Source organism: Anopheles funestus, chromosome 3RL (genome assembly GCF_943734845.2).
Source record: "Anopheles funestus chromosome 3RL, idAnoFuneDA-416_04, whole genome shotgun sequence".
Lineage (NCBI taxonomy): Eukaryota > Metazoa > Arthropoda > Insecta > Diptera > Culicidae > Anopheles > Anopheles funestus.
In genome coordinates this window covers 72,786,992-72,811,646 of record NC_064599.1, presented here as the reverse complement: position 1 = coordinate 72,811,646, position 24,655 = coordinate 72,786,992, and the positions used below count along the sequence as shown (strand labels likewise).

Below are 24,655 nucleotides of genomic sequence, written 5' to 3'. Positions count from 1 at the left end.
GGCCGCTTACTAAATATTGATCATATTCTTCAAACTTATTCACTTTTAATGTATGCTTCCAAACAACCTGTTCAAATTAAAAACAAAACGAATATTTGACATTTGCCTCTTGACAGCACGAAGTCAACGTCAAAAGAGAAGGTGTTTACATTACATTAATATGGCCGCCATGGGAAATATTATTTTGACAGTTGTCCAATCAACTATTTATATTTTTCGGACGTTTTGTAATAGGCAAATAAGTCGTTTCTACTTCTTTTTTCTGCTACGAATACTCTTGGGACAAAGTGCAAATTGTTAAACAAGTCCACTATAAGAAATAGAGCTCATTTCGGCCATCTTGCTGGTTGACTACTGTCACACTCATTCCCCTTTTTGGCCAGACATCTGTTGGCAAAACTTGCTGCATGCACGTACCTCATCCACAGCCACTTTGCTCAAATTTGCAAAAATTGGTGGACGTGGCTGGACGTGTGTGTTTTCCTTAAAACAAAAGTGATCTAGTGAATCCGTTTTCACATATTATTCCAGTCCACCAACGTGCACAGCAGGGAAAATAGGGTTAATTACACTGGACGGAGCCGTAACAATCGGGCAGCGCCACGGGTTTTTAGCCGTAACGTGTGCAGTGGGTCTGGGATTGTTTGCACCCTTTCTTCTTTCACGGCACTGGGTTGTGGCTATGTGTCTGTCTTCGGATGGAATATTCGATTAGATTCGATGCATCCGAGCACCGTCCAGTTGCCAGTGCGTAAATCGTCTCCGTGTTGGTGATTTGTGTCAAGTGTCCCGACCAGTGTTGTACGATTGTGTTTCCGTAATCAATAAAATCGCTACCATCCAAAATCAACGTGTGTGTGTGTGTGCACTAGTGCTCCAATCGGTACGACTGTTGCCAGTATCTCCTTTTTGGGGTGGGAGGGTTGCTCCGTCGCTGTGCTCTCTGTGTGTGTTTGATTGGCAACAAAAACAAAGCCTACTGCCGTGAAGTTTGAAGACTAGCAGAAGAAAACGTCCTTGGTGCACGAGTGGCTGCCGTCGTCAGCGTCGTCATCGTTGTCGTCGCGTCGGTCACATCATTAGAACGAGTCAGTATCATTCGGTTGCTCCACTGGAAGGTGGCCTCCAACGACGAAATCCCAGATCGTCATCAAGTCGTGTGGCTTTCTGCAGCAATCGCAGTGTGATCGTAGCCCGTTCTTCCATTTCGCACCCGTGGCATAGTTGTGTGGTTTTGTGGCCAAAAAAAAGGAAGAGTTCGAGAAAAGCATCGAAAAAAAAATGTCCGAAACACCAATGCCTGGATCGGCAAAACCTGCCGGAGGCACAACCCCAACACTGGTCAGTGTGCCTGGCAGTGTGGTCGGGGGTGTGGTTGCTACCGCTGCAGCTACTGTTGTGGCAAGCACTGTAGCGAACAACAGCAACAACACCGGTGGCAATCCGAACGGGTCCAGCACCGTGGCAGCAGCCTCTCAGGCGGAACCCGACATGAAGGGTTGGCTGCTAAAGTGGACCAACTACCTGAAGGGATACCAGAAACGGTGGTTCGTGCTGTCGAAAGGCGTGTTGTCCTATTACAGGTAGGATGGTCGTGTTGCATCACAAGCGATTATGCTCATTTCCATAGTGCGTCAGTATGTTTGCCACACCGTTACACTTCCGTCAGTACCAAATTATATGACCTTCGGTTTGCCCCAAAAAAAAACCGTCTTAATTTATATTTCCTCGCGGTCTTGTTTTACTATTGTTTTGTTTTTCTTCTAATTTCTATTTAACTAAAAACTCCCCTCCCTTTATCCCCCTTTTCCTTTTCGGTTTTGATGTGGTATTCGTTGTGTTTGATATAATTTAGTTAAAACCAAAACACTATTGGTAAATCGGTTCTATCCTATCGTAACTCCTAACTGGCGGCTCTTGGGTATCTTTACCGAATTAATTCTTTTGTTATTAAAAAAAAAACCTCTTCAATTTATTAACAAAATTATTATTTTTCTTTTAGATTGGTTTGCAAGTAAGCTTTAGCACACAGAGCAAGTGTAGCAAAAAACCTATCGTCTACTGTCTGATATTTAAGAGTCGCCAGACTCCGCACTTTAAATCCTCCACCGGGACGGGACACAGTCGTCACACCACCACACCAACCTTCTCTGCTCGCGCGACAGTGAAAGAGAAGTTTTCAGTTTTCTTTTTACTTAATTTACACCACATAAATACCACCCGGTAGTGTGTCATCCAACAGCTTTGTGCCCCATCAACCACAGTATCATTGCCGCTTGTTTTTTTTTTTGTTAATTTCAACCTGTCATCCATCTCATCTTTGCGCTTTGCTTTGTAGCCAGACTATTTATAACGCCAAACTGGTGTAAAATCTCAGCAGCCCGCGAAATATTCATCGCTCACTGTTCTGCACCTGCAAAAGCACGTTGGAACTAATGCTGGGGGATTCCATATTTTTTTGAGGGAGCAAAAGAAGCTTTGGGGTTGAAACAAAACCCCGAAAGAAAACGGTTCAAGGTGGTGCTGCAGCTATGATGCAACACAACACGGACGCTTTTAGGCGTTCGAACGTCTTGATCGACAGAAGGGTACAGCAGCTCTGGTATTGGTGCAGGCGCAGGCGATTGTTTTTGCTGCGATACGTCGTTCGTTTCGTTCGCTGGTATATGTAGGTGTGGAAGAGGTTTTCGGTATTAGTCAAGAAGCAGTAGAAGGGATTGTTTATCTGTTGCCAGCGTCCCCAAGAGCATCAAGAGGGGCAATAAAAACAGGAAAGGTACGCCGGGTAACCTGTCCACCGTCCGAATACGACAGTGACAAAGGACATTTCGAAATTTTGATATTCGTAATAATAGCTATTTTCGACCGAATGAGGAAAACGTGTGGCGCTAAGCTCGCCCTACTTCAGTACGCCAGCTACACCATTAGAAGGACATTGTTCTTGGTAGAATGGTGTTGAAATTGAGAGCAATAAATCGAAAAACTGCTAGAGCTACATTCTGGAAGAAATCCGACCGTCTGTTACGTCACGGTGAAAACTTTCGATGGAAGGCCATCTACTTGCATAATAATACGACACGACGCGCAAAATACTGTTCGAGTTTTCTTGTGCCTCTGTGTGAGACGACGACCACCTTAGTTCTGTTTTGCTGCTGCTGAGAGATCCCATCGTTTCCCAAGAATTACGATTGTATTCACATTAAACTGCGAATGCCAAGGGCGACCGGAGGGGTAGGGGTTGTAGTTTGAATGGGGGTTTAATGACCAGGTCCGTCTTATCGGGCAACGGGAATAGATGATCCCGCTTCAATCCCTCTCGGTATGGCAAAGGGCAGGAACGGTACGAAACACCTAAACCCCAACATTCCTATCTCATCTAGGCTAGGCCTTCCTAGGGACGTTATCAATTTTTGAAATCGTCCAGCATTTCGAGTACATTGGACTTGTCAACTGTTAGCGTTAACAGGGAACGAATTGTGTGTGTACAGTTGGTGTGTTGTTGAAATATTTATTAAATTGTCTTTTGCAACCTGTTTGCCGTTGGTTGTTTTGTGTTCAAACAGGACACTTTTTATGAGAATTTTATGTTGAAATAAAAATTCTAGACGAAGGATGCAGTAGATTACAGTAGATACAGCTCTGTTCAAATCTTTAGAGTTACCCTGGTTGCAATAATTATATGATTAAAAAATGATACGAAAAATAAGAAAGTATAAGAGCATATAATTCGTGGTTTTACATATTATGACGAATAAATTGAAAATTTATTCCACTACTATGGGACATCATTAGCGTCAGAATGAATAAATTGCTTATTGCATTTATTGAAATGAAATCAAATGTTATTTGAAAAAAAAAATCCAAGAACAACATTTTTCCTGAATTAGAATAATTAAAACCTGAACAGTTTTGTTTCGTTCCCCAAAATCTTAAACAGTCACCTGTAACTTTTGTTTAAACTGAAGCAAACTGTAGCAAAATACGCTATTGCATTCTTCTTATTTTGCTGTCATTGGTTTTGCAGTTTATATGTCAAATCACCAATGGAACTGACATTTCCGAGCAGCACGAATAATCCGATACTCGTTTAAATGATACCAGGATAAATGGCTTTAGTAGGGAAATGTTCATTTTGCGTATGCAGTCGATATTTCTACCAATTTGTTTATTAAAATTTTTAAAGTACAATAGAACGTCGATTATCCGGGGTGTTCGGGACCGAACTGATGGCGGTTAATCGATTTCCACGGATAATAGTCCCTTCAATATCAAGGTCATTTTTCTAACTAAATAAAGCGTATATAGTATCTATATACTATACTATGGTGATCCTTTGAATGCTTAAAATGATTCTGGATGAAGCAAATTATTATCAAATAACGATTAAAATTTAAAACGTAAAATAAAATCATTTGAAATATATCTTTATGATGCCGATATTAATAATTTTAACCAATCTGACGGCAGAACAAATGTTCATTACGGTTGAACAGCTATCAATTTTGGGCGCACGGTTAATCCGCCCGCCGGTTAATCTGCCCCGGATAATCGACGTTCTACTGTATATTACAAAACACATGCTGTTAGTATGTTGCTGAATATGTATTCAAAAATATCCGTCATATAGGTTTAAAAATAACAATAATCACCGTAAAAGGCAAGTTAGGCTAGATAGGATGAGATCGGAAATAATCTTTGCAAAAAAGTTTTTATGCTCGTTTGATGCAAACAATATTTATAATACATTGTTTCCGTGTAAAAACTGTGTTTTTTTTTGGTTTTTTGTCGATCTTTTTTCATTTAATTATTTAACAAAATGCGCATCCTAGTCTTTTGAATGAATCATACATTTTGGTTTGTTTACTTAGGTTGGAAATAGACGAAGCGAGATTTACGCAGATCGAGTAATACGCGGCTAGTTTATACCAGATTTAGCCCAGTTCAGGTGTCAAATTTGCCGCGCCTGCTATCGCGCCCGCGTTTCCGCAGAGTTGTTGAAGTGCAGCAACTCTGCGTTTACTCGGTAGCGAGATCGATGACATAAAGAGTTGTTTACAATTTTGTTGATGATTTTCTGGTTAAGAAGAACCAAAACATAAAGATTTCGCTACAATGACTTAAAACTACAACAAAAAGAGTAGGTTTATAGCTGCAGTAAATAGATTTTCTTAAGCTATTGGCACTGCGTACGCGGTTTGGTCCATACACGAGGCGCGGTTTACTCGCCTGTTTGACCGACGTTATACCAAAATTGACACCTGCGTATTACTCGATCCGCGTAAATCTCGCTTCGTCTATGTCCAACCTTATGCTTCTACCCCCTGCTGATTGGTATAGAGAATTAGATATTTTATTCATTTTACTCTTTACCATACACGGTTCAACTTACACACATGTACATAGTTGCTTTTTGCACTGCTGTGAATTTTGCATGGTTCGCAAAAAAAACACCGGGTGTAAAATAAATTTCGACCGTAACGCCAGCGTACATTTTGTGTGTCATTTGAAATTTATGTCATCATCCATATGAATCGCAAATGACTTTCAAATGGTAGCCTCTAAATTATCATTGCTCTTTGCTTGCTTACTAATTTGGTTTAGATTTGCTTTCTTTGTGTTCATATGAATCATTCATAGCTTTTCATTGTTTTTTATTATTAATTTTATCCATTAATTTACTAACTCTTCTTACACAGCATGTTATTTTTAGTGAAAAAAAAATGTTTATATCTTATTTATGATTAATATGAATTTGTTTCGATTGTATATTATGATTCGTATCGGTTTAATTGATTCACATTCAACAATAAAAAAAAGATTGCTTAAATTGCTTCCTATTGTTAGATGATAATAATGATAATAATATGAAACAAGAAACCTTTCTGATCGGTAAAAATGCGATAAGCAGCATTCAGTGACCCTTTTTCATATGATACACAAATTCAAATAAAAAAAAACACACATACACAATATAAAAAATATTAAAATACTGAAAGGATCACAACAATCACAATCTGATTTGACTCTGGGGTGTTTGTTGCTATCAAACAGGGCTGAACATGGAGCCGGACCGTATGCTGGGGGCAGAAGTGCCGCGGGCAAATTATCTATAAGACGCCGCAGGAAAGGCCCCCGACCCGAGTGAGTAGAGCGACTCCCCCCCGAAGGGATGAATACAAAAAAAAAACAATTAAAAAAAAACACCAACACGACGTGGAATGAGCAAATCTGCGAAACATTTTCCTTTCTATCGGAGTTTGGAAATCGTATCTGCCTAGGCTTACATTCATTTCGTATTAATGAAAGCATTTGATTCATGTTTTAGAAACTTTTCTTTTATCTTTTTTTTTGTTTTTAACTTATCTATTCTGATGTTAGTATTCGTTTCGTTTGTTTTCATTATCGCTCTTTCTTGCATTATTGATGTTTCTATCTATCTATTACTTCTGTTATACTCTTTTTGTATGCTCTTTTTTGTATTTTGCATTTATTTTTGTCATATCTTAAAGCTACCTTTTTGCACTGCTCACGAAAAGGTTCAAATATGCGTTTCAATCACACCCTCTCTTTTTGATGTATGGTTTCCTATGATCGCTCTGTTTCTAAGCTTATTCATTAGCTTATGTTGTGTTGAACATCTGACAGTTGCACTTCACTTTCCAACTGTCAGTGTTTTTTGATCATTGCTTTCTTTCGTTGAAACTGCTACTGTGCGGTCGCTAGTAAGACAACGGACTGGGAGGTTTCGTGAACGATAGATCATGTTCAATTTCAAGAAAATAATGTCAACTGTTTTGCTTTAAAAATATATAAAAATAATCTAAAAGCATGTTTATGTAGCTCTCACCTTTCGATAACGACGTCATTTTCATATGTATTGATTGCTACTAAAAACGTTATGTGCACATTAAAACTATTTTTCAAATCCGTCCACCCGTCCACACACGTTTATTAAATAGAATTGTATGTTGTTTTATTAAAACTTGTATCGTTATTAGTAGTTTGCGTACTTTAAATAATCCAATACACTTCTAAATGCTTTACGTGTAACTAATATTTTACGTCAAAATAAATAATAAAATCGATGTGATGTGTACGAGGAAACAAAAACATAAAATATAAAAAAGTATACTTTAACTTAAAATAAAACTGAAATTTAAATTATTAAACAGACAGGAGAACTATTTCAAAACAAGAAAAGTTAAGGTCTGAAGAAAAACATTTGTTTGTGATAGATTTATAAAACAGGTTTGGTGTCATACAGAACAATTATGCATGCAAATGGCACGTATCAGTTTTTCAACGATTTTTCGTTTTTTTTTTGCTTGTGGTTTGCATGTGTTTTCGAGGGATCGGTGGAGACGCATATTCTTAACACAAAAGAGTTTAACGCAAGTGTAACCATTTTTTTCATTCCTTTATCATATGGTTACCTTAAGAAAAAAAAAGAAATACAATGTTACACATTTAAGCATTTTATATTTCCTTTTTCTTTGTTTCTTTACTATCTTTCAGTTCTAAATGTTTTTTTCCAAATTGTTGTAGCATAACGAAATAGAGTGGAACATCGTTTATTCGTGTGTGTCGGATTATCCGTGCCGTTCAGAAATGACAGTTCGAAACACGATTTGATATACTAAACCGATGGCGGGAAACAGTTCAAACGCTTCAATTAAGTGAACCGTACTGTATTTTCTCATTTTCAATCAGAAAATTATTAAGTATTTTAAAGTAATTAAATAAAAAGTGTAATAAAAACGTGCATTTAATAAAAAAAACTAATGCACTAACTCAAGTGTCAACAAAACCAGATGTACTTTGTACACGTGTTGTCCACTTTTCCCCAACCATTGTCCCGGGTCCGGATAGGCACGGATATACGACGTTCTAACCGTAATTAAAAACGATTTGCAAAGAAGAGGATAGCAAAGGATGGTAGAAACAAATTTAACAAGAATTATGTTTTGTTCATTTTATTATTGTTTTGTTCTTTCTTTTTCCTGTTTTAGATGCATATTCTTTTTTTTATCCAATCCGATTACTAAAACCCTAGGACAACCCCGTGTGTCCACGTTTTCATCCATCCATCCATCGTCCCTTTTTTTTACACACACTTATGCAGCGCAAGACACTGACCTTATCCCCCCTCCCAATAATTTACCCCGCAGGAGCAAAGGAACCATGATGCAATGCTTAAGAGCCCCACGTTCTCCAACTAGATTGGTACCCTCCTCCCTGCCAGACTCGAATAGCAATAGCAGCAATGCGCTGATGAAGAAGCATAGCAAAAAGCTGAAAAAGTAATTAAAACTAAACACACACCCCCACACACACACACACACCGTCGTGTTTGTAGCGTTTTGTTGTACTATAATAGAAGGGTAGTAGAAAATGGTGGGACGGAATGGGGTGGTTTTTTTTAGTGGTTCTGATGCCTCGTTCTGGTTCCTGTTTACTAATGCCCATTGTTTGAGTACGTGCTAGTTTCTGTTATGTTAATGGTGACGGTATCATACACTAGAAGTAAATAAAAAAAGCAAAGCAAAAACATACCTAGATAAGCTTCTGATCGACATCAGAAATAGTACTTGTTAATAAACACATCAACTCCTTTCCACACACACACACACACACCCTTTTTGGCACATTAAGGATATAGTTAAGGTCATTAACATGTCTAGACATTAACATCCAATCGAGCGGCAGCATTTTACAGAAGTAGAAGGAACAGTAATGTTGTAAACGCTGTGTGGTTTTTTTGTTCACTGTGAAGCAAGATTTATGTTTTGCTCCAGCAAGACATTTGTAGATAATAAGATAATGGTGGCGGCTGTAGATAATCGTTGGCTATCGCATTCATCTAATGTCCTTTCCATCAGCTTTTCAAAACTGCCTTAAAACACACACAAAACCCGAAAGCTCTATTCCGCCTTTTTGCTATAAAATGTTTTTTTTTTTGCTATAAAAGCCTGTAAACACATCATCCACATCCTTTCGCTCTTTGTCTCCTGTTTTCTGTGTTCATTGCTTGCTGTTATCTGTTATCTTTTCCCCTTTAATGGGGAGTTTGTTTTAATTCACCGCTCATTTAATTATTATCCCATGTTTGGTTCTCCATTTCCTTGCGTTTCGATCGGATGCTTTGATTTCGATAAAATAGCACGGCACAACAGCAAAAAAAAAATAAGAAAGAAAAGGATATCTTTCCACAAATTACCACGGGATCGGAAAGGAATCCTGTTTCTTTCAATTCGTAATGGGTGCTTTCGGAAATAAGCTACGATCCACGCATTCCCCTAAACGCGCTGCCAAACTGCTTGTCCTCTCTCTATCCTTTTATCGTTTTGTTTTTTCTTCACTATTTTTCACATGCCACAAATCGCGCCCCCCCCCCCCCCCCTATCGATTCCCTCATTCGGTTTTCTATCCTTTCTTTTTCGTTTTTCTCTGTGCTTGAATATCCGATGTTTTTTTTCTGTTCTTTCTTTCTTTTTCTCTCTGCTACACAAAACATGCCAACACTGCGTTGCCCTCTACTGGTTTACTGCGAATGTTTGTCGACTGACTGGCACTTCCGTTTCTTCTTTTTCTTCTTTTGGATTTGTTTCCATGCGTCTGCGGATATGTTTGCACCGAATACAGAAATCAGGCCGAAATGGCGCACACATGTCGCGGCACGATATCGCTGCACGGTGCTCTCATCCACACGGTCGATTCCTGCACCTTCGTCATCTCGAACGGTGGCACGCAGACATTCCACATCAAGGCCGCCAACGAGGTCGAACGGCAGTCCTGGGTGACGGCACTGGAGCTGGCCAAGGCGAAGGCAATGTAATGTATTATATAGTTGGGCCTTCCGTCCTGTATCCGTCCTGTGTGTAAACTAATCTCGAACCCCCTTTGCTTCACCTTACAGCCGTGCGATGGAAAGTGATGAAGAGGAGGAGGACAATACGGCCAACACGATACCGAGCGAGGAGCTGAATTTGGTCGTGCGGGAGCTGACGGTTAGGTTAGAAAATTTGAAAACATGTTACGACCTTATCACCAAACATGGGGCCGCCCTGCAACGGGCCCTTTCCGAGCTGGAAACGGGTGACGATCTTGCGAACAAAACGAAAATTGTCAGCGAACGTGCGACACTGTTCAGAATATCGTCCAATGCAATGATCAATGTAAGTATTGTAATAGGTTAAACAGACGGATCAGTCTCTGCTGACGATAAAATGAGTAAATGTGAATGATATCTTTTGTTTGGCTGTAGTTATGTATGTACTTTGTGTAGTCAAAGACGTTCGACGATAGTCGTGTGTTTCAGTGGTCTGTTATACAAAAATAACTGTGGTTCGAATCCAATTTCGTTCGGTTATTATAATTGGAACATTTTGGTCCCACAAAGTAGTAAAAATAATTTGGTTGCAATGGACAAAATTCAGGATTAGATCACAGAAACGTCAACTCAAGTAGAAACGTGTTTTTCACATCTTCACAATTTTTATGGCGGGTTTTTTATAGCGACGGAACCGGGTATCAAATCCAATCCGGACCGAACTACCATACGCAGGATTGACTATCCTTCTACGGTTATTTAAGCTAAGGAAAATGACAAGCCAAGACCTTCCTTCAGGTTATAGTGCTACATAAGAAGATTTTTTATAGCAACCTAGTATAACGTCTTACCGTGTGGTCTTTTAACGTTTTTGACGTTAAAAATTTGGCAAACTTTTTAATAGACCAGACGGTTATTCAAAATGTTCGACAATTGACGAATCAAAAATTATAATCCACACAAATAAATTAGGAGGAAAATCATCTATTAAATTATAGAAAACCTCAAGAAGAGGCTTTTTGCATAAATCATTATGAATCTGATTTAAACTATATTTTTATACTACATTCAGAGTACTTTACTATAAAAAGTTATTATATTTCGCCACTTCCAAAACCTTGTCATTTGTAATCGATACAGAGGAAAAAGTGTGATCGAAAAAAACAACTGAAACTAAAAGCAGCAATTGTTTTGTAATTGTACCCTCTCTCTTTCTTGTATGGAATGGAATGTGTCATATGAAATGTCTCCATTTACTGTGTCTAAATAAAGAAACGCCTAGATAACAAAGACGGCTTCTCCTCCGTCAGACGATATCGCTTACAATACTTTTGTTTGCCGGCGCCCACTTCTGGGCACGTGAATGTGCGAGTCCGCGGACTTATCGCGGATGCGGTGACTAGGCACAAAAAAAACGCACAATACGCGTACCATGTACTCACTCGGTACATTGGCAGACAGATTATCTAAAATAATTCCTTTGTCATGCAGGAAAACGGTACAAATCAATGCTGAACCGGAACAGAATTCTCGTTTGTCGTAGGATGTAATTTTTAAGGGGTTTGTCGTTTAAATTTACGAGACCCTAACTAATCTTCTTACATAATGGTTTGTTGTGTTAATTGTTGTAATTTCGTACGAGAAGAACGGAAGACACGTAAAATGTTAATAAACGTATTGTACTTTGTTGCAGGCATGTTCGGATTACTTACAAACAGCGCAGACCCAGGGTCACAAATGGTCTAAAATGTTGCAGCACGAACGTGACCAAAAGCTACACCTAGAGGAAATGGTTGAGCAGTTAGCGAGACAACATTCACACCTGGAACAGGCAGCCACTCGTCACAGGCCCAGTGAGTATAGCCTACTGAAAGAAGCGTACCAGAGGATTCGGAAAAGTCATATTACCGCACGCAAATGCCCTATTTTACCACCGTTGACAACATGCTATAATCCGAGACGCCATTTCAATCTCGACACACACACACACAGACGGTCTGGTTATGACTAAAGCTGGTAGTGTGACGTTGTTTCTACTACCGGCTGTTGGACTTTCTATCCTTATCTCCGAATGCTTGTTGCACGACGCATGTAGAAGATTGAAGGTGAGAAATTCGTACCTTCTATAGGTTGTCTGCGGGACAACACGGATGTACGTGTGATGCCGTCCGCTGGGCTTTGTTGACCTTCCCAATTTTGGGATGGCAAATTGAATTACCATCAATTAACCAAACCGGTATGTGTTGGCTTTGGCGCATGTTTGCCAAGCGGAAGAAGATTCCGTTCGTTCGGACTGCTGTGTTCGGCACAACATCGATTGGAATGGAAATCACAGTCCTCTTCCGTATGCCGCCACAGATTCATATGTGATTTTATTAGATGTGTTCTGTTATTTGTCCGTTGTTTTAAATGTGCGCCTGCGAGGTCTTGCGTCATACCTGCTACGCTGTGAAATTGGAAATTTATTTCACCTTTGAAAGCTCTTACCGCTTCCAACGAATATTAAACAAAAAAAACGCATGTACGTAAATTATGAAAATTCAGCGGTTGGATGGTAGCCGAACTACGTGTTAGATAAAACTTATTGCTGGTAGTAAACTATAACGAGCAATTTGTGACATAAAATGTGTCGTGCACGGTGCTCACTAAACTGGTCCCCGCTTACCCGTATACGGAACACGGCCCATCGAATGAAGGCCATCATCGTTTGTGCGCCCTTCCAGCCTTAGCGCAAGCGGTCGAATCACGCCACTAGATGCTCTAGCAACTTCAATCACTTCCAACAGGGTCAGAGTACACCTGCACTTGCTTCGCAACGGGTTTGAACCATTGTTCCCCCCATTTGGCGATTACGGTGTTGCCGTGCAGTCGTGCAAGTCTTTAGCTTTGCCCTGCACCAAACTGGATTTACACGAGTCACACATGCCATTCCCATTTGGCGACAGTACAATTGGTGATTAATCAAGTAATCAAGCGTGCGACATTTTGCGGAAGTATCTGGCAATGGTCAATAGTGTTGAAATTAGGCAACATCAAAATTGTTGCAAAAAAAAAAGAAACACACAAAGTTAAGTACAAAAGAGGCACCACGACAGGTGGTGGTTTGGTTAAAGCGCATGTTAACGTTCCAGTTTTTATGGCCCTTACTCACGCACCTGGTAATTTAGCAGTCCCGAAAGATGCTCGGTACGATTAAAATTGAGCTCATTAGCAGGTCCTAACAGCGGTCGCATTAAGTAAAGAATGTAATATACCATTCGGAGTCGATTGTTTCTTTCTTTTTTGTTGAGCACCTATTGAGCAGATACGTTGATAAGATCAAAGATGCTTTCATACACATTTAGGTTTTTTGTAGTGTTGTGCGAATTTGTTTCAGATTCATAAATCTAAACGAATGTTTAAACTTAGTGAATGACTCTGAATTTCTATTATGTAGATTCATGAATCCTCATTGAATTATGAATCCTTTAAGTTTCGGGACAGCAATGATTTATGTGGTTGCCTCTCCACCCCTTAAGTTGCCTTAAGTTTGTTTTCAGCGAATAATAAAGAAGGAATCGGCTCATGATTCGAATGACTCTTCACTGAAGATTCATATGAATGACTCTATTCAAAAGATTCTATAAGCACAACACTATTTTTTTGTTTGGGGTGCAATCGGAAATTTTGGATTTTGCATTTTAAATAAACCAAAAACTGAAATTTGAACTTAAATTATTATTTTTTGCTTCAAATAAGCTACTAACAATTGTTAATTATACGTTCTATTGTGAATTTAATCTGAACATTAGGTATTACAGTGGAGCGCCAATTATCCGGGTACCTTTTATCCGGCTGTCCCATTATCCGTGCAGCTCGGAAATGACAGTTCCAAATGCGAATTGACATATTCACTACAAACTAATGATGGCAAGAAATAAAAGTCTCAATAGGAAATGATATAATTAGCCTAAGCTCGACCAAATAGTACAGATTTATTTTGCAAAGTGCAAATAAGAAAATTAACATCTTGCTTTAGAAGAAAAAGTCCACCCATTGCACACTAAACACTAACATTTATCAATCAAAAGAGTTGTGCCTATTATCCGTGATATTCGCTTATCCGGCAGGGGCTGAGTCCCGATGAGCACGGATAATCGACTGTATTTGGCTTAAATTTCTTCAACGCCTTTGTGGAAATTGTGGGCCAGACAACATAAATAATGAGCTATGCTGATGTCACTAAAAACACGTGGCATTAACCCTGTGTGTTTAGCCACACTGGTAACAACGGATGGCCATACAAACCAAATATTCCGCTGATGGTAACAAAACAAAATTTCCTGTCTACTACGATTGGATAAAAAAAATCAAACTCGGCGTGCTATTTTTTTTTTATTCGCAGCTAGACTTACATTCGCGCTCACCACTGTCACCGTACAGCGCAAAGCGTGTGCGTTTGTAGTGGTGTTGCAACAGCGCCCAAACTGCAGACTACCCGTTTTTATTGTGTGTTGCTTCAATTCGCAACCATTCGGGGCGGTTGACAGTTCGGTTTTATGCTCATTCCGCTCTAGGTTCCCCGGCAGGGAGCGCGTAATCGCGTAATTGATAAGCCCTTTGTCTGTGCGGTTCCTACATAAATCCTCCCTCCCCCCTGTTGCAAAGTGTGTCAATTGTGTATTGTGCCTTAGTGTGTCTTATATACTTTCGATTTTTAAGTGTGCGGGCGGTCAGTGTGCGTGAGCGGAATCGGTGAATCTGTTGCTTGCCTTATCGAGTTGAAAATTATCGCAAATGCGATCATTCCCTGTGCGACCACTAATCGTGTGATTTCCTGTGGCATTGGTGTGTGTGTGTGGTACAAATACCTGTCGACAAGAACGGCTAGTGAACGTCGTCAGAGCGGCAAGTGTCAATGCCACTGGTTTAGGAGATAGCAAGCTTTTCCGTAAAAAAAAAACAATACACACACACACACACGTGCACACACATTTCGACACACATCCTACCATTATCGTATGATTCCGTGACGTGTTCACTGCATACACATGCGTATCCTTTCGCTGAAGTAATGGCAACATAGCGCGGCACCGTTTGAATGGGTATGTTTTCCCTTGGTATTGTCATCATCTTTGACCCTACTACAGCAGCACGTTCCCGGTCACCACCAACACATACGGTGTTGGTGTTATCAGCTTGCGTTGACCGGGGCCGACTTTGCAGGTTTCATGAGGAAATCAGCTGATTGTGACATGACGTGTAAATTAATCATCCATTTCCTGGGTATAGAATGCACAAAAGGATCGTTCCGATTGATAACTGGAACTGCAAACATGGGAACGGTAAAGAAAAACAGAACAACGTTCACATGTGTGACATCATTTCCACGTCTACGGCCTACTGAGATCGAATCGAACGTACACGGAATACACGCCAACAGTTGTGTCGAGTAACCTTGTGCCGTACTTAGCGAAGGTTTCTCGTGATGTTACTCGCTACGTTTACGCCATAGCTATGCGAGTGTGCGTGTGGCGAATGAAAAAAAAACAAACAAGCGAGTTTATGACAGTAAGTTCACGCTTCACGCAAGTCCATGGCCACCATCCGCGTCTGTACGTAATGGGTATTGGGAAAAGGGGAACCGGGTTCGTTTTCTTCTGTTTGTAGCAGCTGTGTGTGCCTTAGATACTTGGTGATCTGGCAGAAATTTGCTTCGCCAAGTGTGACGACAACGTTGAACGAAGCAGCATATTGGAAGGAAGAATCCCTTTGGCCATTACTATATATAGAAGCATACAGCTGTGTGGTGCTGCAGAAAATGGATTGATCTTCTTCACTGCTGCTCGCGGTGGTGGTCCGAAAACCCCATAAACCGCCTTCCGGTGAACCCGTTTTGTTTACGGATGCAATTTAGTGAGAAACAAAAAAAACGTTCGCATGCATACGAAAGGAATAGCTGAAGAAAGGTTGTAGGATTACGTGCACAAAATTAAAGATCGTATTTAAAAAAAACAACACCCGGATTCAACACTGCATTACACTTTTGCTACCTTATGGCTATTCGTGCATAAAGGTAATCACCATGACGACGAACCTTGAAACGGATAGCAAATTGTAACAATAAATAGGCCAGCGGACAGTGTAGTTTGTACGCGCCATTACTCCAAGTTCGGATTTTGCAATGTGCAGAATATAAATATAGTTCAACAAATCAAGCAAAAGAGGGTTCGTAACTAATGCCACATTTCAGTTGGTTTATGTTGGACGAACATGTTGTGCGTCTGTGTTCAAGAGCGTTCTACGTGTACTGAAATAACTCAGCTGCTACGTAATGGAAACAAGCGTGCAAAAGAAAAAGGCGTAAACAATTACTAATTCACAGCAATAACGATTCAATTAAATTCTTTTTAACGCAAAAAATGCTATTTAGTAATGGCGCAATAAAAAAAAAACTATACTTCGTTTGTTTTGGAATACGCTTACTAACTTAATTATTAACACGTTCAACTGACCGACTAAAGAACCTAAAGTTTCCTTTTATCGGCTCCATGAAGTCTACGCTGCATGGTATGGCGGTGGTTATAGGAAAGCAAAGGAAAAGAAAGGATGAGAACTGAAGTAGCAGAAGCATACTTTTAGGCGGTTTTTTTGTACCTTCGGTTCGGCTGAGAATTTCTGGACCCTCTCTCTGGGCTTTTGCTGCGTGTGAGTTTTCGATATCAATCGCAGTTGAGCAGGACAGTTCGTTACAGTAGCAGTTTAGCTCGAGGAAGAGAAAACATTTTCACTAATCCGGACACAATTAGGAAACCAAATTACCAGGACAATACTAATGATACATAATTTACCATAATTATGGTTTTCTTTGTAATATAAAACGGAGAGCAAAGTGCAAGAACATTATAACAAGATTAGGCTTAATAATGTGTTGATTATAAGAGAATTGTTATGAAGAATTATTTTCTACGTAAAATGTATTAAGGTACATATTTTACACATTGGCTTAGTGACCTAGTATCTCTGTTTTTTTTACTGAATAGTCCTTTGCTCCTGCTTAGGTTCGATTTACGACCTTCGGTGTATTGGACTGAATGTAGAAGATCGCCACCATATGGCCATCTTACTTTGCAAGAAATAATAATTAATAATGACTTGGGTCGTACCTTCTCGCATGCCTTTAAGGATTTAATGCAAACAAACAACAACTGATATTTGATCATTTGCTGATCTTTGTTGGCGATAAACAATACAATTTCAATCATATTTCTTTTTTTTGCAGATGCAACCACATCCGCGTCGGATGACGAAGATAACGAGTTCTACGATGCGCAAGAGGAAGGCGGTTCCGTAACACTGCAGGAAGATAGCTCATTTATACTAAATATACCGGTCACAACGCATCACAACCACCGGCGGAATTCGAACGACGCCACCGGAAGCTCATCGGAAGGGGAAGAAGGAAACAGTGAAACGCAGCAAGTAAGTAAAGAGCCGCCCATCGCAAACCGATTTGCCACTTTATTCCTTTATGATTATTAACATAATATTGGCATTGTTTGTCTTCTTTTGCAGGTATTAGTAGTCGCTGAGAATCTAGACAATATGGATGTGACGGACAGGATATCTGTACATAGTAGCCAAGCACTAACACCAACACTATCGAATCACTCCAAAGTCGTACGCAAACGGCGGACACGCGTGACCGATAAGCCCAACTATCCGCTCAACCTGTGGTCGATCATAAAGAACTGTATCGGCAAGGATCTGTCCAAGATACCGATGCCAGTCAACTTTAACGAACCCTTGTCAATGTTGCAGAGGTAAAATTTTATCCCAAAACAAAGGATAATACCTATTCTTGATTTCTACACTTACTATAACGGGTGGAAATGTTCACAGATTAACGGAAGATTTCGAGTATGCGGAAATTTTGGACAAAGCGGCACAGGCGAAAGATACCTGCGAGCAGCTTGCGTACGTGACAGCATTTACCGTGTCGAGCTACTCCACCACTAGCAATCGTACTGGCAAACCGTTCAATCCACTGCTAGGAGAAACATACGAATGTGATCGCACCGAAGACCTCGGTTGGAGGTGTATTAATGAGCAGGTAATACAAAACAATTATAATCAAGTGGAATGGAATGCCTAAAGAACGGCCTTTCTTTCAGGTATCTCATCATCCACCGATGGCCGCTCAATACTGTGAAGGGCGGGGCTGGCGATGCTGGCAAGAGTTCACAATGACATCGAAATTCCGCGGCAAGTACATCCAGATCGTGCCGCTCGGGTATACGCACGTCGAGTTTCCTGCCACCGGTAACAAGTATACCTGGCGCAAGGTAACGACAACCGTGCACAACATCATCGTCGGCAAGCTGTGGGTTGATAACCACGGCGATATGGAAATCTTTGGCGAAGGAAGTGCGAAAGGAGTAAAGTGTCACCTAAAGTATCTTCCGTACTCGTACTTTACGCGCGATACCCAACGGCGGGTGAAGGGCGTGGTGATGGACAACTCCAACCAGGTGAAATGGGTCATTAACGGTACGTGGGATTCCAAGATCGAAATCGCACCAGTAACGTCCACGAGCGGATCGATGGAGAATCCCGTATACAAGACCGGCAACTATAAGACGGCCTGGACGCGCCGTATGCCACCGCCGGACAGTGACAAGTACTACAACTTCACACTACTCGCCTGCCAACTGAACGAACCGGAACCGAACGTAGCGCCTACCGATTCGCGGCTACGGCCCGATCAGCGACTAATGGAGGACGGCAAATGGAACGAAAGTAATCAGGAGAAGTTACGGTACGGATCGAAACGGAGGTTGAGCGGATGAAAGACTTTCTTTTACGTCTATTGTTCCCTTTTTTCTGTCAATGTGTAGGTTAGAGGAATGTCAACGAGCTCGTCGCCGGCAGCGTGAAGCCGAAGCGGAAACGGCCGCCTCCGATGGGCGACCGTATCCACCGTACGAACCGATCTGGTTCGGCAAAGAGAAGGAAGAGGGTACCGACCAGCTGGTGCACGTGTACAAGGGCACTTACTGGGATTCGAAAGCCAAACAGGAGTGGTCGAAATGTCCGACCATTTTCTAAAACCATTCGGAAGAAGGAAACAAATTGTGAACAGGAGAAAAAAAAACAAATGATACCCCGTAAAGCGCTCGTCCCCCAGTTTTAGGCTGTGGAATGAAGCGCTCGTATGTGTGGAAACGTCCGCTAGAAGCTGGAAATTGCTTATTCCCAATGTTTCTCTAAGCAGCAAATGCTTTTCCTAATGACCTAACGTCGGTGATAGAGACAGAACGGAAGAACGAGAGAAATGGAAGAAGAAAAGTCGAGGTAAATCATGTATCTTCTAAAAACAAAACGTTAATTTAACAAATACAAGATTCTTAACATGTTCGAATAACTTGGTTGAGAGTGTGCAGCATTGTGAACGTGTGCAACGTTGCAATTCGTATTTGCCATCGCGTCCTATCCGTGTACTCGACACTCCTATATGCCGTCTGCAGATGATCGGGTGAAAAAAAACCGGTTGCCAGCATTTTGTATACCATACCGTTGGACAGTAGGGAACTTAGAACGGGAGAAGGGTGGTAAGGTGTGTTTTATGGTGAAGGAAAAACGGATAAACTCAAGCGAAGTGCGCGAATTGTAGAGAGGGAGCGAGACCGGGATTTAATGTGAGCTTGAAAGTTTAAGTGTGCGCGTCCGATGGAAAGGTGGTAGTAACTATAAACGGATTCTCATAAGCAAACCAAACAAAATAGTCCTGTACAGAAAACGGTAAATGCGGTAAATTTATCCACACACTAATGATATCAGCGCCCTAAAGAAAAACAAACAAACAAAAAACAAATGTGAGCTGTTACTATTTTGTTTCATGAATATAGGTGGACACTAGGCGTGTTGTTCCATTGTTCTTTGTTCAGTTTAAGTTTTCCTTTGTGTATGTGTTTCTTTTCTATTGTGTCTTTTCCTTCAATTTGGTCAATTTTTTACTCTCTTTATCTTCATGTTTGTTTTAAGCCATTTTTCACCTTTTGAAGTAGTGTTTTTGTTGTTGCAGAATTTTCCACAGAGCTCAAGTGAGAAAATATTCAGCCATTTTTGGATGCTTTTCCAGCTGAAGAGGAGTTTGTAGAGATAGAGGTGAAATCAATTTAGGAAAGTTTCTCAAATCGACATGAATTCTTTATACAAAATTGATTTGAAATTGCCAAAAGTTCGGGACAGATTCCATTTCAACTTGAACAGAATCGAGAAATGGTTAAAACATTCATCTCATCTAAAAAAAAACCCCGGTGAATGACACCAGTGGTAGCAATAAACACATAATTTATCCAACATGTTGAATGTGTAGACGGCGGCAGGGATAGAATACAGTGTAGTTAATGCATTCAAACAACGAATTATTGTTCACCAGCGATAAGTGGAACGTTACTCAGCGTTAATGATTAATGAATTATGGAAAACCCCGATTTTTTTATTCTTATTTTGAACATTGCTTCTTTAAACCCCGTTAGCGGATGAGTGAATAGCAAATCTGTTATTAATCGTAAAAGATTAATTAAATTTTCTGAATTAATGAACTGTTTAAAAAGGATTTTAAAGGACAGTTTTGACTGTTTGAATTGTATCTACCCAAGATTGGTTTTATTTTGACAGCTTCAGTTATTAATAGCTTTTTGCATAACTTTTATCACGTTTGGTGATATTTCATTGTGATCTGAAAAATCGCTGTAGAATTTGTTTTCTATGAAACGCAATCCATCCGTTTCACAGACACACACAAACACACTATTAGACAAACAATATTCGATATGAAATTGTACGTAAAGTTTAGTAGTATTGAAGGTTGATAGCAAAATCAGTAACTGATAAAGAGAAAACAAAAAAAGCTTCAATATTAGCATTACAATCAAGTTCATTACAATGGCATGATTTTAAAGGCAAAACAACACAAAACCCCCCCGTCTGATAACTACTAGCACGTTTACTAACACATGTTCGAATTACTTCAGCAAAAACCAAAAACGCCAACGGAACACGATAACGGTAAAAGGTACATACACTTCTAGGTGGATTCGGATTACGGAGATGTATGCTGGTGGGCAAGGGAAATAGTACACTTCCGGTTTTTGCTGCATGGCTGTTTAGGGAAGACCGGTGTGGAACGGTATGTAAGGAATGTCCAACGGAGTTAGTCGTTATACGCTTATGAAGCTATCGATTTGAGGTAATAAAATGGAAGCGGTACAAATCGTCCAAATCACTCAATTTCTTAATTTTGTATTTGTTTAGAGAGCAAAAAAAAGAAAAGATGATGTAACTGTTTCATTGAGCTTGATCGGAGTGCTTCATAGTAAATAATTTAACGATGATCCCACCATAAGCAGAGTTTAAGCAATCTCCCGTCCATAATCATTTTTGGGCTGGGAAGAAGAAATCTGTTCTAGGGCTTTTATAAAACGGTACTAACAGATTTGGAATAATTCATAGTATAATAATCTCTTCTGGCTTGTTCGGTAAGCTCGTAGTATATAACTTTAAGCTTATCCCACCATAATCAAACCATCAGCAACAATCTGAGAATACTTTTTGTTGGTTTGGGAATAGAAACATGTATGAGAAGGTCATGTCTGCCTTTTTTTTTAATTGTTTGAGGAGAAAATCTTCATAAAATCCTTCAAAAGGAATCTCACTTGGGCAGAGTTTCCAGATTTATCGAAGCACCAATACAATAAAAACTCTTCGAATCTCCCGACTTTTGCAGAATGACCTTCTGCGGGCTTTTGCGTCAGTAACCGGTGATCATTTCGTTATGAAATGTTAGGCACCAACAAGCAGATCAAGCTAGTAAGGCTTTCTCAACTGTCGGATCTGGTCTGCTGGTCCGCAACGACGAAGTTTCAAGCAATACCAAATGTGTACAAACCGTTCGGAGTAATTAAAAACATCAGATAAAAATGTATTTTAAAGACCTAATATATTTTTTCCACTTTCTTTTAAAAGATCTGATCGGTTGATATCTGAATGTACCCATAACCTCCCGTCGCAGTGTGTGTGGTATCAGGTGGCACGATTCTGTTTTTTTTTGTTTATCAAAATTTTTCCTCCTGCACCTTCTGCTTCTCATGATCCCTTGCTCCCTCTATTAGCTATATGCGTGGCTACCTGTGGAGCCATTAATGGGCAAATGCGATTGCGGTGGTTTTGTTGGTGGTGAATTGGAATTACTGGTAACGTTGCTTTTACGTTCATGGGAAAGGATGCGTTGCGACTTCGGTAAATTCCGTTGTATGCGTATGGGTGGTGAAATGAGTGTGACTAGTTGCGCACGCAGAAGGGATGAATATTTGAACCAAACCAAATGGACAACGGGTGCCACAACTAATATGCTGCCAGGTGATGATTGCCTAAGTAGATTGCGCTTACTTCATCAGCGCGTGTACCACGGCTTTGGCATTCAATGCCTTCAGATCGGTGTACGTTTGGCCGGTACCGACAAACACAATCGGTTGCCCGGTGATGTACGTCATAGAGATGGCCGCCCCGACCTTATCGTCGATTGTGTCAAACTTGGTCAGTACGATACCATCGATGATGTGCGGACGATCGTTGGAGGAATAATCCGCCAGTGCCTGGTTGAACTTCACCAGCTGATCCACAGCCTCATTTCCAACCAATGCTTCTCCGACGAACAGCACCAGATCCGGTTCGTTCACTTTGATCAGTTTTGCAAGGGCACGCATCAGCGGTTCGTTATCCTGCATTCGTCCAGCTGTGTCGATCAGTACGACATCAATATTGCTATCGTTTGCATATCGAATCGCTTCCATTGCAATGCCGGCCGCATCTTTCCCGTAGCCCTTCTCGTACAGCTGCACCATATTGCGGCCACCGTGCTTTTCCGGCGGATGCAGTGCGTTTAGGTGACGCATATGCGTACGCAGCTGTTCTACCGCACCGGCACGGAACGTGTCGCAGGCCGCGATCAGCACGCTCAGATTGTTCTCGATCAACCAGAAGCAAATTTTAGCCAAATTGGTAGATTTACCCACACCGTTCACACCGCAGAAGCTCATCACGAACGGACGGCCAACGCGTTTCGCCTCGAGACAGTCGCGCAAGATATCGACACGACGCTTGGGCGAAAGGATCTGCACGAGTGCCTCGGTCAGTGTGTTCTTAACCGTGGCCGCTATCGTATCGAACGTACCGATCACCTTACCCTCCAGCTTGCCGGCAACCGAATCGCACAGCTTCTGGGCAATATCGGATGCTACGTTCTTTCCGATTAAATGGTCCCGAAGCTTGTCCAGCGCTGGATGCATATCGTCGATGGTCAGATTCTTCGAACCGACCAGCCCCTTAAACATGGAAAACATGCCACCGCGGCTTGATTGCTGCTTCTTAGCACGCTGCTCTTCGAGCGCATCATCGTCCTCATCTTCGTCCTCTTCCGAATAGTCCTCACTGTCCGACTCAACGTTCAGATCCTGGATGCCTCCCCGCATACTGCCAATGATCTGATCGTTCGGCGTAAAGTCACTCTTCACATCCTCCGGGCGATCCTTCGAGCGGTCCAGATTCGGCAGATCCTTCGTGTTACCACCGAGGTCCCATACGCGCATCTGCTTGCCCGATTTCTGCTGCTGCGATGGTGACTTCGGTGACTTTTGCTTCTCCACCTTGCTACTCTTGCTACCCTTGCCCATCATTTTTTCCGCAAACTTTTTGCGACTTTCCATGATCAAATCGTCTCCCGGTTCCGGACCATTGGAGCTACCCTTTGGCGATGATGAATCCACTCCATCACCGTCTATCAGCTCCGCTTTCTTCTTTTCGCTTATCTTCACAGACTTCTTACTACCGCTTGCGGGTGGTTTCTCTTCACCCTTGCGCTCGATCATGGAGGCAACCGTTTTCTTCGATTTGGCCGAATCTTCGTAGCTGCGCATCTGCTTCGGCATTGTCGCCTGCTGACGGCCCCACTTTTCTGCCCGCTCCAGGATGCGCCGGTATTCGGCACTGAAGTCGAAATCGCCGTAGTTGCGATTGTCGACCCGTAGATCGTTCTTGTACCTATCGCGAAACTCCAGATGCACATCGCTAAGAAACTTGTCGATGTACGACAGCTGAAGAATCTTCTGGAATGCAACAACAAACACCAGCTCGAACTCGTTGTCCAGCTTGTACTGGAGCGATAACCCATCGTGGTCGTACACACCGGAGCGCTCCTAAAAAAAATAGCCAAATGTTCTTGTATAAGGAAAAAAAATACGCGTTAGGCAGTTTACACAGGACCACTCACCTGCAAAATAACGCTCTTGATTAGTGCGTTTACTGACGGTGCAAAGAGTTGGTTCGTGCTACGGAAACACCACAGCACGATACCACCTTTGGTGAAGATCGTGAACAGGTCCAACATCCTTCACCGAACACTGATGATACTAACAAACTAATAAACAACGGAAAACTTAAAAAAAACTTTAAACTATCTAATAACAACGGAACGAAAACAGCAAAATGGCAAATGAATCGTTCCTTTCGGTCACTTGTTTCGTGTGGATTGGTTCAAAAACACGACGATTCAGATAAAATTAGTTGCGTTTCGTTCCAAAGTTGCTGTGTTGGCGATAACATTGTTTTGAAATGCGTTGCGTTGTCATATTCTGTCAAACGCAGCTGTCACACTGCTTGCACTTGACGGCTGTGTGTGGAGCTGCTACCTTTTCCTAGTCTTTTTCAGACCTGCCCTCAAAATATTACGCAAAACAAATGATTAATTTTCCTTTTTTATCATAAACGATTCCAATAAATCAAAAC

The 24,655-nt window shown here is 41.1% G+C and overlaps 2 protein-coding genes across 3 annotated transcripts; one reads left to right on the top strand and one right to left on the bottom strand.

Moving 5' to 3' along the window:
* The first annotated feature begins 388 nt into the window (after window positions 1-388).
* On the top strand, window positions 389-19,760 carry LOC125767952 (oxysterol-binding protein 1). Of its 2 annotated transcripts, XM_049434991.1 has the most exons (11): window positions 389-1,583; window positions 6,052-6,141; window positions 8,169-8,300; window positions 9,643-9,831; window positions 9,917-10,175; window positions 11,523-11,682; window positions 17,091-17,290; window positions 17,384-17,631; window positions 17,711-17,921; window positions 17,983-18,626; window positions 18,706-19,760. In XM_049434991.1, exons 1-11 carry the CDS (start codon window positions 1,282-1,284, stop codon window positions 18,914-18,916), a joined length of 2,646 nt encoding a protein of 881 aa, XP_049290948.1. In that variant the 5' UTR covers window positions 389-1,281; the 3' UTR covers window positions 18,917-19,760. The 2 variants fall into 2 exon arrangements, with proteins under 2 accessions (XP_049290948.1, XP_049290949.1); XM_049434992.1 differs by lacking the exon at window positions 6,052-6,141 and having other exon boundaries at window positions 390-1,583.
* Window positions 19,761-21,793: 2,033 nt separating this feature from the next.
* On the bottom strand, window positions 21,794-24,494 carry LOC125767953 (signal recognition particle receptor subunit alpha homolog). Its single transcript, XM_049434993.1, has 2 exons — window positions 24,141-24,494; window positions 21,794-24,066 (listed from the first exon to the last, which is right to left on the bottom strand). The coding sequence occupies exons 1-2, from the start codon at window positions 24,255-24,257 to the stop codon at window positions 22,258-22,260; spliced, it is 1,926 nt and encodes a 641-aa protein (XP_049290950.1). The 5' UTR covers window positions 24,258-24,494; the 3' UTR covers window positions 21,794-22,257.
* Between the last annotated feature and the right edge of the window lie 161 nt (window positions 24,495-24,655).

What these genes read in the sequence shown, in the direction of transcription:
- LOC125767952 (XM_049434991.1), top strand. Translation starts at nt 1,282, where the DNA reads ATGTCCGAAACACCAATGCCTGGATCGGCAAAACCTGCCGGAGGCACA. An exon ending in CTGGCCAAGGCGAAGGCAAT is followed by an intron (nt 9,832 to 9,916) that starts GTAATGTATTAT and finishes TTCACCTTACAG; the next exon opens with CCGTGCGATGGAAAGTGATG. An exon ending in AGTAATCAGGAGAAGTTACG is followed by an intron (nt 18,627 to 18,705) that starts GTACGGATCGAA and finishes GTCAATGTGTAG; the next exon opens with GTTAGAGGAATGTCAACGAG.
- LOC125767953 (XM_049434993.1), bottom strand. Translation starts at nt 24,257, where the DNA reads ATGTTGGACCTGTTCACGATCTTCACCAAAGGTGGTATCGTGCTGTGG. An exon ending in TCAAGAGCGTTATTTTGCAG is followed by an intron (nt 24,067 to 24,140) that starts GTGAGTGGTCCT and finishes TATTTTTTTTAG; the next exon opens with GAGCGCTCCGGTGTGTACGA.